Raw genomic sequence first — 16,924 nt, forward strand, 5'->3', positions numbered from 1 at the left:
CTTCCAGTTAAATATCTTATATAATCTAGTTCGTATTGTAAAGCTATCCATAACTTTTCAGGGTCAAAATACCATAGATGACACTCTATTAATTATTACGAAACTGTCTCGTTGTTTTACGTTATCGTTTGTATCCGTTGCTTAAACACTTAATTCTAGGTTACAGTGAGTATGGGTAGGCTACACCAACTAGCTAAAGTTACAAACCCCTCTTCATTAAAGATGGTTGTAGCCTAACAGACGCTTATTACTTGCAAGTCCCCTACATGTCTTACCTCTGGAACCAACTCGGTCTTAACATCAAATACACTGGAAACAAATAATAGGTACACCAAATAGCAAAATTTGCAAACCCCTCACTGCCGAAGATGATTATGAGCTAACAGCCGATCTTTCCTTACAAGTCCCCTACATGTCTCACAATTGGTATCGGCTTATTTTTGGTTTCAGTGTGTACCCTACTACTGAAGTTGTCAACCCCTTGAAACTTTCAAACTAGTATATCTCATGAAGGAATTTTTTACCAAAAAATAGATGACATATACTTTGATCAGCTCATCAAGAACTATCGATTGCCGTCGAAAAAAATCTATCTGTCTTAGTTCAAAAGTTGATTTTTTTTTTGCCGTAGGCCAACTTTCTAACCTCACCACTTAGAAAGGAACAAAGGATAAGCTCCAATTTCTTCAGCAATGACAGAACTTTTAAAGTGTAAGAGGTACATCTGGTAACATTTCTCTAACTCAATCCCAAGTCCGAAAAAACAAATGATAAACCCAGACAAAATCACGGCAGCACTTTCGGACCTGTGGGAAAATGCCGCTTTTTTGTTTCTGTAAATTTTTCTATTTATCACTCAAAGAAGATGTATTGGCTGTGGGGCCGGGTAACTGCCGCATATATTTAACACTTACAGATTTTAGTCCATCTTCAATTTGAAAGTGGTGCCTGTCTGCTTGCCTGCCAGAACGGAGCTTTCCACTCGAAAGCAGAAACATGGTTTGATGAAACGAAAGCTTGGCTGCACAACTTCAGATACTCCTCTCTGACATAGGCTACGTAGCTCCAATTCACCTCGCACACCATAGGCCCTGGCTCGTAGACAAACAAAAACCATCCTTTTTGGCCCCAGGCAAGAGTTCTGTGGAGCTTTCCAAAATGTAATGCCATATTCATCAATCCGGCCTGAGGTCCACACTTTCCGTAAAAACCGCACAGGTTAGACCCTTACCAGTTTCCAGGAATAAGCCAACATCGGCGGCATAGGAAAAAAAAACGGGACAAAACCAAAGTGTTGCTCTCGCAACACAATCATACTCCAACCAGTCACAGACAAATCTTCAATGGAAAAAGGAAAAAAATGGGTACTTATTGACTATTTGGATACTTTAAAAACTATTTGTAAATGATTTAATTTTTTTTTTAGCTGCTGTTTGTCAATTTTGCCCCGCACACTACAAAAATCATCGTAGCCGAATCAAGTGAAGAGCGCAAAGAGCTGTGGCAGAAGAAACTAAGCAACAGAGACCTAGAATATTTATATCAAGAATACCCATCAGGTTCTGTGGATGCTAATTTATTCAAAACAAGAAAATGTAAACCAAAAGAATCAAATAATCCTTAAGCCGTTTCGTTTCTTTATACACGTTCAAGCCATTCCAAATATATGCTGCATCCAATAAGTTGTTATAGTAGGCTAAAATGAAATCTATGGGATACCAGCATTGACAAAACCTTGGGGAACCGAATTCCCAGCAAAAGCGAGAAACGGTTACTTTCCATGTTCTTCAATTTTCAATTTTGTGTAGGGTTGCCATTTTCGCCTCTGAAAGGAGAACAAGTCCTTAATTAATAGGAAATTACAAATAAGAGAAGTACATGTATATTTGTTCACAGAAAAGTAGTCACAAACACAATTATTAAGGGTTAGGTTTGAAATAAAATTCATTTTTCAATGTTTCCCGGTGGGTTTTGTCAAGGTCGATACAGTTTTGCTTTTAAGTTTTGATATGTCCCGGTGTCACCCAGGGTTACACAGTAAAAAAATATATAGGAAGAAAAACACTGTTTTAAATTCTTTGTTTATTTGAACACAAGGTCATCCGCGATACGTAAACCTGCATTTTTAGACCATATATATTTGATAGGAGAGCTTGAAAAGGAATAATGATTTTTCAATATTAAAAGATTATTTAGAAGAAGTTACGTTGCCTTTCTTTGCAGAAAATAATTTTAAAATTTGTTTGGTCAGATCTTACACCATTTGTTAAAAAGACTCCACTCTAGAACTGTATGTCACTTTAAATGAAGTGTCATCTCCAATCTCCAAATTATCTATCAGGGAAAATCGTGGAAAAATGCCAAGAAAATATATAGAGACATAGTTTTTTAAGATAAAATTTGTGAACTGTTAATACTTTTTTCTTACTGGTACAACTACAACGAAAAGACTCGCTTTACTATTATTGAAGTTGGCAAAAAAAAACTATTGGAACATTTAACTGAATTGGAATTTTTAACTTTTGGAATTTAAGTATGATGTGGAATACCCTGGTGGAATACCCTGTGGAATACCCTTCTTCTTGGTGGAATACCCTGTGGATGAATTTCTCTGCAAAAATCTTTCCAGCTTAAAAATAAGATATTTTTCTTAATTGGAGTAATTGGCTGACTGGGCTTAGATTAGCCGTTCTAAATTCAATTTTGTCAGTTTCAGCGGTTTATTACGATGCTGTTTTTTTAATCATTCCAGGTTGTTTAGCGAAAGTAAATAGCTCGCCACAAATGGATGCCTGACGGTATAATCTTCTTCGATTATAGACAAAACATATGCCTGCCATACAACTGTATGAATTGTGCTGTCAGAGCAAAGTCTGCTAGCGTTTGAAAAGCAGCATGTCATAAGCAGATCACATGATCTTCAGATCAGCTGATTACGAATCTTCATGAGATTAAATATAGATTTGAAGGTACATTTCCTACTGAGGATTACATTTGTAAACTCAGCAGAATAAAGCATCATAATCTAATAAAAACAGATATGTACGAGAAATAGTCATAGATATATGGAACATCTGAAACTTACTAATTTGTAATGGTAATGTGAACTATATTGATTTAAGCGCCTTTTGCCTCTACTTGGAATAATGAATTGGTACATCAATAGTTATGAGCCTAATTTAGAAAAAACACTATTACTAACCTAACACTATTACTTCATGTGTTCTAGCCCAATACAACAACTGTATCCATCACTTTATTTTCCGTTACATACATGATAGTTATTCAATGTATTTACGCACAATTCACTAGATAAGTTGAACGCTATCAAACGGTTCGTTTAGTCAAGGCCTTTCATTTTATCATCATCATCAACAGAAATTCAATATATTTGAAATAGCCTTATGCACTATATAGCAGGTAGTGACGGGACAATCAATTTCTTTCAAGAAATGCCGCCATTTTTTATTTTAGACATATCTCAAACTTTGTTTTCAGTGATATTAATTTAGTATAAAAATTGTTCAAACAGTGTTAATGGTTAAAAAACCAGACTTACAAAAATTATACAAAGTATACAGAATTATTACAATGTTTCTCATTGCCGCTTCGTAACGTGAGCTACTTAACCTAAGAGTAGAAAATGATCTATGATTGGGCAGCAGAAAATAATTCACCAATCGAATCCTAATGGGATTTAAGTAAACCGTTGTAATAGGCTGCCTTGTTCAATTTTAAGCCACTGTCTGGGTCCGTCTGAATGGTAGCACTGAACTGGAATAAAGTCGATCAATGTTCGTCTCTTATTAATAAAATTTGGATAAAATATAACTAGATTTTATAAATCGTAGATGGCGTTTTAAATTGGACTGTTTAAAAGTGTAAAGTAATACCAAGAGCGGTCAGTATAATTATCAATAGGAGGGTACGCAAGGACTCCAACGTAGCCTAAATCAGTAATAACAAAAATAGTTACTACAGTTGATACAATGTTTTCCTATAGTCTGAAGCCAGGATGTCTTTTATTGAATTCTGTCCGATTCCAGTAAAGTTTACACCATTCGCCGTTATGTAGGTGGTATTCCACATCACTGGAAACTCCCCAACATGTCTTTTTCAATTTTGTTATGCTTGCTTCGGAAATAACCAAGATTCAGATAAGCCGCACATGACTAAAAACCCCAGGAATATTTGATTCCATCAATAGTATACAACTTCATCCAAATATTGGAAGGCCAGTCTATAATGTGACGATCCAGATCATGAAGAAGACAATGGCTTGCTATCCATTTGAAAATATGATTTTGAAACCAGAGGGGTGAAAGGACTGTATTGTAGCTCATATACCCTTTTTCAAACTCTGGAATCGGAAAATTGTAAAACACTATCAAGTAGAGGACCTAAGATCACCGTTATTATTTCAGAGGACCCAAAAACCCGATAATTCTGTTATTAAAAGGTGAGTTCTTCCTTTATTTCTGTAGTGTATGATTACCAAGTAACAAGACAACTAATAACGTATACACAGTTAAATCATTGTAAAATCTATGTTATACCGCCTAAAATTAGGACTGTTTTATTGACTTTGTCTGAATCTAAAACAGGAAGTGGGACCAACTTGGATTGTATTGTTGGAAGCAATCTCCTGTCCAAACACAAGAAACTCTGTTTTTGGAGGTATCAACCAAAAGACCGATTTCTTTCAGTCCGGAGCAAACAACAATAACAGTTTTATGGAGCGCTCCAAGATTATCAGCTAAGAGAAGAATATGTCAATAAGACAAGTGACTTGCATCGATGTATGGCTCAAATAAGTATGGTGGAATATATCGAGTGACTACTCTAATATAGTTATTAAATATTGCCGTACCTTGCTTAGCACCACGGTGCACCCGAATACGATTACTAACAGTACCTAGCAAATGTATCTGGATTGAGGAGTTCTGATACCACTGCCACAGGCAGGTGCAAACAAATGGATTAACTCCCCTTCTAAAGAGAGGAAGAATTGCTTGGAAGTGAAGAATGGAATCAAAAGCCTGTGAAATATCAATGGCACTAACATATAAGTTACTTTTTGCTTTTTATGTCTTTCAAGAATCGCTAGAAATACTGCATGGGCGTTTTTCACGCCAAGTTCTTCCCGAAAACCAAATTGGGTATCGCCCTGATCACACTTCATGCTAATTTTATTATATCTAAGCTTCTCAAGAAGCTAGCCAATCGTCGAAAATACAGTAATTGGTGATATATGCTTCATAGGATTTCGGGTCTTTTCTTAAAATGCCCGTTACTAGACCATCGCATAGCGGATCAGAAATATGCTGCAGGGAAATGCAAGAGATACAAGCCTGAAATAAATAGCGAGAGGTTAGAACAATTCTACTGTCCTGTATATCACATTTTTGGGTGGCAGGCCGTCTGAATCCAATGCTTTACCTGGTTTAAGACGGCGAATATGTGGCTGAATAGATGCTATCGTAATAGTGATATAGGTTTTAGCATGGTCTAACTCTGCAAAATGACTAAAAAGTATAAATTGACACGTTGTATCAAGAGGAGGTGGATTGTCAGAAAATAAAAAGGAAAAATGACTTTCCCAAGAGCTTAAACCAACCGGACCGTCCTCAGATGAAGAATTTGAGGTAAGTTTTAACACGTGACACCACACAGCTGGAGGTTATTTCTAATATCCCGCAAAAGGTTGTAGACTTGACGCCGTTTCCATTGCCGCATGGCATTTCTCATACATGCTTCATATATTTGACGACTTGAAATAAACTACCTGACCTTGGATAACCGTAATGGGCCCAAATACGAAACCAGAACTTGTGTATATGTTTAGTACTATGACGTACAACAACTACTACTACTACTACTACTAATAACTCACTGCAGCACCAAGCCGCCTGAGGCCAACACAGCTACGCACGCTCCTCCTCCAACCTAATCTATCTAAAGCCTCCCTCTTTACACCCTCCCTGGAAGTTCCCATTTCCTTTAAATCTTTATTTATGACATCCTCCCAACCCAGACAAGGACGACCTGCTTTCCGTGTAGCCCCAGACGGTTGGCCAAAAAGGACAATCTTCGGTAATCTGTCATCCTTCATCCGTAGAACGTGGCCTAGCTATCTCAACCTTTCTTTCATTATAGCCCAAGAAAGTGGAATTGAACCATATTTTTCGTACAGCCTACTGTTTGAAATACGGTCAGTCAGCTGGGTACCCAGAACGATCCGTAGACAATTTCTCTGGAATACATCTAGTAAATTTTAATCTGCTTTTCGGAGCGCCCATGCTTCAAAATCATATTTGACCACTGTTATCGCTGTAGCTTCCAATATTCTAATCTTGGTTTGCAGACTTATCTTTCTATTCTTCCAAACTTTTTTTAACTGTGAAAAAACATCCTGAGCCTTAGCTATTCTACTTTTAACATCTTCACTGCTCCCACCATCTTTACTAATAATACTACCAAGTTAACTGAAGCTCCCAACCTGATCAATCTTTTCGTTACCTAATGTCACCTGTTCATCTTCACTTATTCCTAGCCTTAGTGACTTAGTCTTCTTAAGCACCCTGAACTCGCAAAACCTCTAAAACTTCATTCATTTTCCTCACATTTTCATCTAATATGCTTAAATCATCAGCATAATCTAAGTCCAGGAGCGTTTTTCCTCCCCATATGATTCCGTGGTCTCCAATTGCCTTTCCTGTGCTCCTTAAGACGAAATCTATCAAAATGATCCATATAAAGGGGGATAGAACACAACCCTGCTTAACTCCTGATTTAATACAAAACCAGTTGCTAACCTGATTTCCTACCTTAACCGCAGCAGTATTATTCTCGTACATAGCACAAATCACTTTAATGTATTTTTCTGGTATACCATATAATGATAAGACCTTTGTTAACGCTCTTCTATCAACAGAATCGAAAGCTTGCTCATAATCGATAAAACTGAGGACCAAAGGTGTTTGACAACGATGGGACTTCTCAATTATTAACCTAAGAGTGAAAACTTGGTCGACACATCCTCTACCTTTTCTAAAACCGCATTGTTCTTCCCTTCAAACTTTGTCTACATCATCTCTCAGTCTAAAAAGTATCATTATTACTCAGTAATTTGCTACCTACAGAGACCAGACTAATGCCTCGATAATAATGACACTCATTCTTGTCACCTTTCTTATACAGTTGTTTAATTAAGGTTTTCCTAAAATCATTGGGTACTTCCCCATTTTCAAAAAACAAGTTCATAATCTTCAGTAGCTTATTCCTAACCTCAGAGCCACCATATTTAAGAAACTCATTAATCATACTATCACTCCACCCTTTTTTACGTGTCCCAAATCGAACTCTTAGTAAAGGAAAAGACTGAAGTAGTGACCTTGATTGAATGAACTAAGTCCGTAAAATAAAAATTCAAATCGAGGGTGTTTCCGTTTATGGATGTACATAAAACATGAAATGGAATTTGGATTTTTGACAAAATAGAATCTAATTTTCTCTGATATAGAGAGGGATCAAGATGATTCCAACAAGGTTTAAAACACCACGTTGGCCTTTGCGCATGAGGAGGAACAGAATAGGTATGCCGAAACTACAAATTTAAGTGATCACTTGTTAAGATGTCGCTTGAAATATCAGCCGTGGAACCCTGCATCCGGTAGGTGTCTGTTAGAACGAAATACGAATCGGTAAGTGTAGTCCGAGTTGTGCACACATGAAAACCGGGTTTGATTTTTGTAGCAGAAAAACGCCACTTGGAAGTGACGAAAGTAATATTTGAGTAAGCGGTGCATTCTCATCTTTTAGATCCGTGTTAAAATCACCGCAAATAAATATTGACTTATTTTCTAACCGAACCCTATGAATGGATTTAAAAAGCAAAGCACAAGCTGTGACAAATTTATCGCAAATTTCTGATAACAGGACTCACTTCTGTTATTTGTTTGCATATACACACACATCAAAACAAAAGAACTAAAATCAAATGAAATATAAACATTGGCAGATTCAAAAAAGTGCAAGAAAATGTCTTATTCACTGCAATTGCTAGGCCACCGGATGGACGACCAGATGTCAGTTTGGTGGGCCGCAAAGGAGCATGTGGTTACGTAAGAGCTCTAGTGAGACATTCTATCCACTTAGAAGGTGTTCGGTGATGCGCACAATTTTGTAACTACCAAAAAGCCTTTCGGGAGTTCTAAGTTTGTCATGAGCACCATTATTATTTTGATAAAACAACGACACAACTGAATTTGAACTTATCATCGCTTAAAGATTAAACATGGGTATATGAAGTAAATCTTCCTGAAGCCTCTTGAAAGGGGAGGTGCTTCTTAAGCTTCAGAAACCCAAAAAAATCGATGAAGAGTCGATGAAGAGTCGGCCACTGCAGCAGTTGCAGATAACCCCTCCCCCAAATTGAAAATTTATGCCAGAGTTATTAAAACTGAACAAGCCTGTATTACCAAGATGGATCGCGATTATGATGTCTCCCAGATTCAGCAGTTGCAGATAACACCTCCCTCAAATTGAAAATTTAGGCCAGAGCTATTAAAACTGAACAAGCCGGTATTATCAAGATGGACCCCGATTATGATGTCTCCCAAATTCTAAGTGCGCATAGTATATGTAGAACTTGTCCCTTGACACTAGTATTTCTTAAGAGAACTGAGAGGGCGCAATGTGCTTGATAGCAGCCAGTATGTTTCTAAAACATAAAATGATCGGCATCATAATTAACTATATCTCTACCATGAGGTAATAAAGTATACTCACATAGCTTAGTTATATTACACGTGACAGTTATAGGCCTATAGAAATCACACAAATTAGTATCATTACCCCAATTCAAAACTGAAGTTAGCGTACCCCAGGAAAACTATCTGGAACAACCGAATTACAAGGATACATTCAGATGAAAAAGTAAATCTTTAGAATGAGGATTCAAATGAAAAGCCAAATACTCTCAATAACAGATGACTTAGATTTCAGCCGCTTTATTGACGCCATAATACCATCAAGTGAAACAAGAATAACAATATTTTGTGACAGTTCAGGGTAAATATCGAGACAAAAGAATGGAAAACCGAGCATGAATAGTCAAGGGAATTGGACCATAAAAACGTTTTTCTTCAAACAACAGTGCTGAATCCAGAAACATTGCCATATATTATCACCATCTGGACATTAAAGTTTCGAAAAATTAACAAAACGCTTCCATTCGTTAGAACTTTTTCGAAAAAATCAACACCAGATTCCCAGACTGATCGCAATTGGCACACGAATGTGTCGATTGCGTTTTTGATTAATGCCCTTTTGGAAAATTTTTGTTCTGGGCTGCAGTTCAATTGATACAAGGCACATAATCTATCATTTTCAAGGGGATTGGACAATAAAAACGTCTTTCTTTCACATCGTCCTTTGAGAAACAGTACATGGGGCTTGGGGTTTCCTTGGCCCAGGATCCACGTCCTCTGAGCCCAAACTTGCAGATGAATGCCCTCTAAATTTTGAAAAAATTTCAATCATCTAAAATATTGTAGATCTGAGACGTCTCTAGTCTGGTCAGGTTGTCCAGCGGTAGTGACTCATTTTGATCTAAGCTGATTGAACATTTTCAAGTCCGGTAACTCTTTTGGTCTAGTTGTTTCAAGCCGATTAGGCCTCGTATATGACGTTAATTTATCTATTATTCTATTTTTTTTAAAACATAATTCCCTCTTCACTTCTATCAAAAAGTCCTCCTCAGTCTCGTGATATAACTCCAGAAGATGAGCCAAAGATGATGTAGCGCTTGTTTGAAGATTAAATAAAAAAACAAGTTTTTTCAACTGTTAGTAAGGAGCAACGTTAAAATTCAAAACGAAGAGGAATTATTCCATATATGAAGGGGTTGCCCCTCTCATCAGTACCTTGTTCTTCACGCTAAATTTCTCAACTTTCTTAAACTTTTGGTTATTATCGAGCCGCGTCCCTCCTAAATTCAGTTCGTTAGCACAAACTGTTTGACAATGTTCTGCCCCTCATCCAAGCTGTAGACTGGCCATCCGGTAGACTGAAAACTTATTCGATTGTCAGCTATTTGATGTTTACTTTTTTGACATGTCGATCAAAAAATTGAACTTTGAGTGATTTGGACAAATTGTTGGTCTATAGCTTATACGGTTCACATTCAGAGGGTGTAATCTATCTTCAGGCAATAATCTAGTTTTATCTTTATTTTATTTTTTTTTAGATTTTTTGACTGGAATTATGGCTAAAATAAATTTTAGCAAAGAAAAGGTGTCGGTTGAAAGTAAAGAGAAACTTAAAACGAACATACATTTTTCGATATATGAGGGTGCTACCCCTTCCTCAAGACTTGCTCTTTACGCTAAAGTTTGACTTTTTGTTCTGATTCTTTAAGAAACATTAAATTAAAAAACAATTTTTTTTACTGGAAGTAAGGAGCAACATTAAAACTTAAAACGAACAAAAATTATTCCGTATACAATGTTCCTTCCTCACCGGCCCACTCTTTACACTAAGTTTTTTATTGTTTTAAAAAGTAGAGTCGTGAGAAAGAGTCAAACTTTAGCGTAAAGAGCTGGGCGTTGAGAATGGGAGAGCCCCTTTCATATAAGGAATAATTTCTTTTCGTTTTAAGTTTTTATATCGCTCCTTACTTTCAGTTAAAAAACTTGTTTTTTAAATTTAATTTCTGAACATTCTTGAATTAATGCAGGTTTTGATTTTGGTCCACCGTATATTAATAATTAAAACAAAATTTGTATATTAATTTTAATTTTTTTGTCTAAATGCTTTCTCAAAGTTTTGATCGGACGATATTGTGAAAGGGTTTAGGGAAGGGGCCTAGTTGCCCTCCCTTTTTTTGGTTATTTAAAAAGGCCACTAGAGCTTTTACTTTTATTTATGAACGTTTTTATTAGTAATAATTATACGTAACTCTCAAATTAGCTTATGTAACAAACTTCTATAATCTTATATTTTTATCACCTTAACAAGGGGGTTCGCCCCCACTTCAATACCTCGCTCTTTACACTAAAGTTGGAATTTTGTTCCAATTCTTTAAGAATGACCCCTGAATTACAAAGGCCGTTTAATTAGAATCAATAGCTCTTTTGAAATTACAAAAATACTTTAGCGCAAAGAGCGAGGTAATGAGGAGGGGACGAACCCCCTCATATACGTAATAATTTCTGTTCGCTTTATCTTTTAATGTTGCTCATTACTTTCAGTTGAAAAAAACCTTTTTTTTAGTTCCGAACGTTTTTGAATTAATGCAGGGTTCGATTTCGGCTCAACATACCTGAATGATTAAAAAGAAATTTGCATATTAATTTTGATTGTTTTATTTAATTGTTTTTGTCAAATTTTTGAGAAAAAAAGGGCGAGGGAGGGGAGAACCACCTCATATGCGCAATAATTTCTGTTGTTTTAAGTTTTAATATTGCTCCTTAATTTAAGTTAAAAAACCTTGCTTTTTTATTTAATTTTCTTTTTTTTAAATAATTTTTGAAAATCCAGCGCCCCTTTCATGGAAATTCTCATCCCCCATGATAAATTTCTCCATACAAAGATCTTCTCACGTAACCCACTCCCCCCGATCGCCCCACCACCAGAAATAATCCCCTTGAAAACATTTGTATATTTCCCAATAACCAATACTATAGGTAAACAATGGGCTAAGTTCATAACTTGCAGCCCTTCCCCCGAGGACTGTGGGGGATTAAGTCGTCCTCAAAGACATAGCTAAAATTTTTCGACTACGCTGAACAAAGTTGGCTATCTCAAAATTTTGATCCGGTGACTTTATGAAAAAATGAGCGTGGGAGGAAGTATAGTTGCCCTCCAGCTTTTTGGTCACTTAAAAAGAGAAATAGAACTTTTATTTTCCGTTAAAATAAAACGCTCTCTAGCGTCATTCTAGTACCACTGGGTTGATACAATCACCCCTGAAAAAAAAAAAAAAAAAAAAAAAAAAAACACGCATCCGTGATCTTTCTTCTGGCAAAATATACAAAATTCTACATTGTTGCAGATAGGAGATTGAAACCTCTACAGTCGGGTTCTCTGATACGCTTAATCTAATGGTGTAACTGTCTTTAAGATTATATGACTCTTAGGGGGTGTTTCCCCCTTTTTTGAAAATAAGGCCAATTTTCGCAGGCTCGTAGCTTTCGATGAGTAAGATTAAACTTGATGATACTTATATATTTAAAGTCAGCATAAAATTTAAATTCATTTGATGTATATATTGGTATTAAAATTCCGTTTTTTAGAGTTTCGGTTACTATTGAGCCTGGTCGCTCCTTCCTACAGTTCGTTACCACGAAGTAATTTATTTCTCTAACACAAGGGCTGTTGATTTTGAATGAGAAATATTTTTAAACTGTTTAAGACTTTAGTGTCAAGGGTGAGGGTTGAGGAAGGGGCAGCCCCTCTAAAATACAAAATTGTTTCCGTTCGTTTTATGTCTTAATACCGCTTCTTATTTTAATTTGAAAAAAAACTTCTTTTATTATTAATAATAATCAGAGCCCGGTTCGCTCTTTATTTAAATTAAATAAAAAAACTAATTTTTTTAGCTGAAAGTAAGGAGCGACATTAAAAATTAAAACGAACAGAAATTACTCCGTATATGAAATTGGTTGTCCCCTCCGCAATCCCTCGCTCTTTACGCTAAAGATTTTAATTGCTTTAAAAAGTAGAATTGTGGCAAAGAGTCAAACTTTGCTACGACTTTTTTTTCTACGACTTTTAGGGGGTATTTCCCCCTATTTTCTTAAGTAAGGCAAATTTTCTCAGGCTCGTAACTTTTGATGGGTAAGACTAAACTTGATGAAACATATATATTTAAAATCAGCATTAAAATGCGATTCTTTTGATGTAGCTATTGATATCAAAATTCAATTTCTTAGAGTTTTGGTTACTATTGAGCCGGGTCGCTCCTTACTACAGTTCGTTACCACGAACTGTTTGAAAACAGTGGTATTGCGGTCCCTACAATCAGCTTACTCTGCTAATGTGTGTTTTCTTGCATTTGCCATTCTATCACGCTTATTATATTTATAGGCTAATATCAGTAAGTCAGAAAGTGACTAGAAATGAGCTTACTATCGCATGCGCATTTTATCGTTTGAAGGGCAGCAGATATTATTAGTGGGACATGAACAATTAAGCCGTAATTTTTGAAGTCCTGTTTTTTTTTCAGCCTTTATCTATGAAACATCTGCGTGACGTCATATGAGAGAAGAATACTGAGCATCGGCTTCCTTTAGACTTTGAGCTAAGTTCCCTCGGCAGTATTTTGCCTGTTGTCATGGAAACCTCAAGCCATTTGCAGAGTTGCCGCCTAAGGATATTTATCTTGTCAGAATGAATCTTTTCAGGGACCTATAATTTAATTTTATAAGTAATGATGTTTATTGATTAATGTTTAAAGGAATTTAGCTCTTATAAATTATATAAACAAAAATATAGCTAATAGATTTGAAACCCAAAGGCGATACTAATGAGCTTTAAAGACAATGCTACCAGATATAAACTCTTTTAGCCGGATCTGGAGAAGTCTTTACAAAACTCTATTGGCAACTCTGGTCATTTGCCCTGCGCATTAAGAAGACTAAGTCTCTCAAGACTCGTCCCTCAAAATCAGTTTGATTAAAAATAAAAACTGCTGGATATTTTTATAAATAGATTCACGTGATTAACACCTGTTAAATGTGATGCTAAGTAGTGCCCTGAGTGAAGTGGAGTGCAATAAGAAACATGACGAAAACGGATTTGATACCTGATTTATCTCACTTAACTGAGGATGAAAGAAGAATCATTGAGTCAGTGATGATGAGACAGAAAGAGGAGGAACAGAAAGAGACAGAAATAATGAAGTAGGTTTTTGACCTTTTATTTAAAGGACTCAGTATTAAAAGATCCAATCGTCTTTTACCTCCCACGAGAAAAGGTTTAATATCCGCATTATTAGGTGAAAAACGAGCTAAGAACCAGATTTTTTTGCCTTTTAAAAAACAAAATATTAATTGATTTCTCTTTGTCTTAAGACCTCTAGGATATATATAACCCAGGATATAGGCTATATGAGAGAGCCCAGAGAAATCCCCAGGGCTTTAGTGTCATTGGGACTCCCAAACTTGTAAGTTTACTTTCAGCGTCTACTCTGAGGCTCTCCAAAACTGCAATATACCATAATTCTATGAAAATAAGCCCTTTGGTGCTTAATAAAGTCAAAAACTGTTTTGTAGAATAATAACCGAATATTATAGGGTTGGTATCAATTACTTTGTCAATGTAGCTCAGTTGAGTAAAAGAAACCTTCTTGATACAAAAAAAAATAATAATAATAAAATAAGGAATAAAAAAAAATGGACAGAACTTGCCCTTACAAGATATCCAACTTATCGGAAAATCGAAGTTCATGTAAAACTGGAGAAATAAAAAAAAAAAAAAATCATTGACTCGTGCCATCTACAACCCGCACAAAATGTGACTAAAAGTTCGTTTAAACGCTTCCTTACAAAAAAGAAGTAAGTTTTTGATTGTATTAAAATAAGTAATAAATTCAAATCTTAAACCAAGAGAAATTCCATTTATTATGAATGGGGCTATCACAGTTCTTAGCCCTTTCACTTTTGTCTCTTAATTGAAGGGCAACAAGTCCCACTCCCACGCCCTTTTTTCCCCAAAGTTGCCCGATAAATTTTTTTAGATAGTCATTTTGTTTAGAATAGTAGAAAGATCCAATAGCTATGTCTTTATAGGTAACACCCCCCATGGTCCGTGGGGCGAGGCCTGTTAGCTGTGGAATTTGCCCATTATTTCCGTATAGTATTTTCTATTGGGAAGTATACATAATTTTTTTTCGGGGTTCTCTTTCTCGGGGTGGGTTTACATAGGGAAAGTTTTCCATGGGGAGGGAAATTAGCAGGGGGCGAACTTTCTAGGAGAAATTTTACATTTGGGGGTTTTGACGGAATTCCTGTACGAAAGTCTTTTATTTGTCTTGCTTTATCTTTGCCAACTCAATTTGGCATGTGGAGATCTTTTTTGGTAATGATCCAGGTGTTTTATAAGGGTATTGGGGTTTCCAGGAACAAATTCCCATGGAAGGGGGGATTTTCGGAGTGATCGAGAAAGCGATTAGAAATCAATCTTTTCCAAATGAAAGCATTCTACGAAGAATTTTTCAGGCTGAATCGACCGCAAGAAGTTTTAAGGGGAGAGGGGATTTTCATCGAGTAGGGAACTGTTCGGAGGGAATTTTAAGTGGGTTGTATTTACCTGGGAAGAAATTTCGATGAAGGAGTTCCCCGTGAAGGGGCTATTCAGAACAAATTTATTTTTTTGTTTTGACCTTTAATTTGGCTTCTTTCTTTTAGTTAAAAAGCTTGTTTTATTAGTTTTTTTTTATAACCACTCGATACATTCAACCCTAAAAAAATGTATACCCTAGAAAGTTTTTAGTGGATTGAGTGGTCTTAATTGCCAAAAATATTCTGAATATAGTTTCCCACCTTTTTAACCGGTAGTTTTACTTCCTACAATCTTGATCTTGGCGTGATGTTCTCTATCCTTATTTGCCGTTCAACAGACGAATATAGTGGTATATGCTAAAAATCTTGTTTGCAGTAAGAGAAGAACATTTGAAGCAAAGGGAGGTTATGGGAGAGGGGGTGAGGTAGCTGAGCTCACCACTTGTAGTTCACAAGGTTGATGGGAAGGATCTCAAAGGCAGATTTGGAAAGCTTGGACCTTAGAATATACACTTTGAGTCTCCCCGCAAAGGGATCTGCCGATCCCCTCCTAACAAGTGTTTAATGCAATGCATAAGTTAGGTGATACTGTATATAAATAAGTGAATGTCTCCAATGTATCCAACCATTCTAAAGAAGCTTTATAATTGTTGATTATAATTATTCTTCATTTTATAGCCCTTGTGGATAGAATGTAAACCCCTGCTGGCGAACGTCCAAAAATTTAATTGGCTATAAATTGGTTAATTGGCTAGCCAAAAATTTTTAACCAATAGCAGTTTGGTGCTGTTAGACCCAGAATTTGTGTTTTGTAGCGAAAATTCTAAAATGACACATAAATGTATCGCTTAAAGGGGCAGTGAAGCTCAAAATTTGTTTTGTATTTTGACGTCCCGACGAAGAATTAAAGTTTTTCAGCATTTGGTGAATTGACAAACCATTGTTACCGAGCCCAGGTAAAACTAAAAAAGAAAAGAAAATCTTAACCAATGCAAAATTTCACGGACGCGATTTACAGCTTTTTACGCTCAAGTCAGCAAAATAAATCAAATGCGCACAAAATTAATCCTCACACCCAAGCAAGAAGTATGGGTTCCAGACCTGGGTTCCCCAGCATGTATTGAGATTGTATTGATTTACCCAAAATTCCACACGCCTTTCGCGTAATTCTGTCTTTTTTTATTTGAGTATCCCTCTGCCTTAATGTAGTATGACTGGTTAATTTCGGATCATGCTTTTACGTGAAGGATTAGAGAAACTTTTTATCCCAGCGCTGGCCAAGCATCTAGAACAGTTTGGAAGTTTTGGGCTTACTAATACAGCCCTCGTATTTTCAGATCATTCCCCGCTGCAATTATTTCCTGGAGACTTGAGCTTAAAATATTTCCCACCCATTCAAAAAAGTTGAGCTTGTGGAAACAAAAAAAAATGTGAAAAACAATTTGCAGCCCACAGCCCACATTGTCTATATAATTTTAATACAGAAAGGGGTAATACGTTGCTTGAGATATTGACTCCAAAGTTCGATAGGTTTATTAACTACTAAATTTTAGCATTGCTTAGCATAACAAAGTTAAAAAAAGCATAAATTTGGTCAGACAGAAGCCTAATCTCAGCTTAGGTTTGGCTAGTCGAGTTTG

General features: G+C 36.2%; 2 protein-coding genes and 1 long non-coding RNA gene across 10 annotated transcripts in view; 2 read left to right on the top strand and 1 right to left on the bottom strand.

The window, feature by feature from the left end:
- The window catches only part of LOC136037654 (tubulin polyglutamylase complex subunit 2-like), a 90,189-nt gene extending 88,460 nt beyond the window's left edge, over positions 1-1,729 (top strand). For 3 of the 5 annotated variants that reach the window (XM_065720381.1, XM_065720380.1, XM_065720379.1), the window contains exon 5: positions 1,427-1,727. In XM_065720381.1, coding sequence (XP_065576453.1) covers positions 1,427-1,624 — 198 coding nt within the window. In that variant the 3' untranslated portion in view covers positions 1,625-1,727. Of the gene's footprint in view, positions 1-1,426 lie in introns of all 5 variants that reach the window. The other 2 variants (XM_065720376.1, XM_065720377.1) reach the window with 2 other exon arrangements.
- The window catches only part of LOC136037653 (regulating synaptic membrane exocytosis protein 1-like), a 371,730-nt gene that overhangs the window by 7,968 nt on the left and 346,838 nt on the right, over positions 1-16,924 (top strand). For all 4 annotated transcript variants that reach the window (XR_010620002.1, XM_065720373.1, XM_065720374.1 and 1 more), the window contains exon 2: positions 13,229-13,904. Coding sequence is in view for 3 of the 4 variants with exons in the window: in XM_065720373.1 (XP_065576445.1) it covers positions 13,786-13,904 (119 nt within the window). In the remaining variant the exon portion in view is untranslated. The remainder of the gene's footprint in view (positions 1-13,228; positions 13,905-16,924) is intronic.
- The window catches only part of LOC136037656 (uncharacterized), a 30,444-nt gene continuing 15,080 nt past the window's right edge, over positions 1,561-16,924 (bottom strand). The window contains exon 2 of the long non-coding RNA XR_010620003.1: positions 1,561-1,825. This is a non-coding gene — a long non-coding RNA (uncharacterized LOC136037656). The remainder of the gene's footprint in view (positions 1,826-16,924) is intronic.

Source organism: Artemia franciscana, chromosome 17, assembly GCF_032884065.1.
Source record: "Artemia franciscana chromosome 17, ASM3288406v1, whole genome shotgun sequence".
In the NCBI taxonomy this organism is placed as follows: Eukaryota; Metazoa; Arthropoda; class Branchiopoda; order Anostraca; family Artemiidae; genus Artemia; species Artemia franciscana.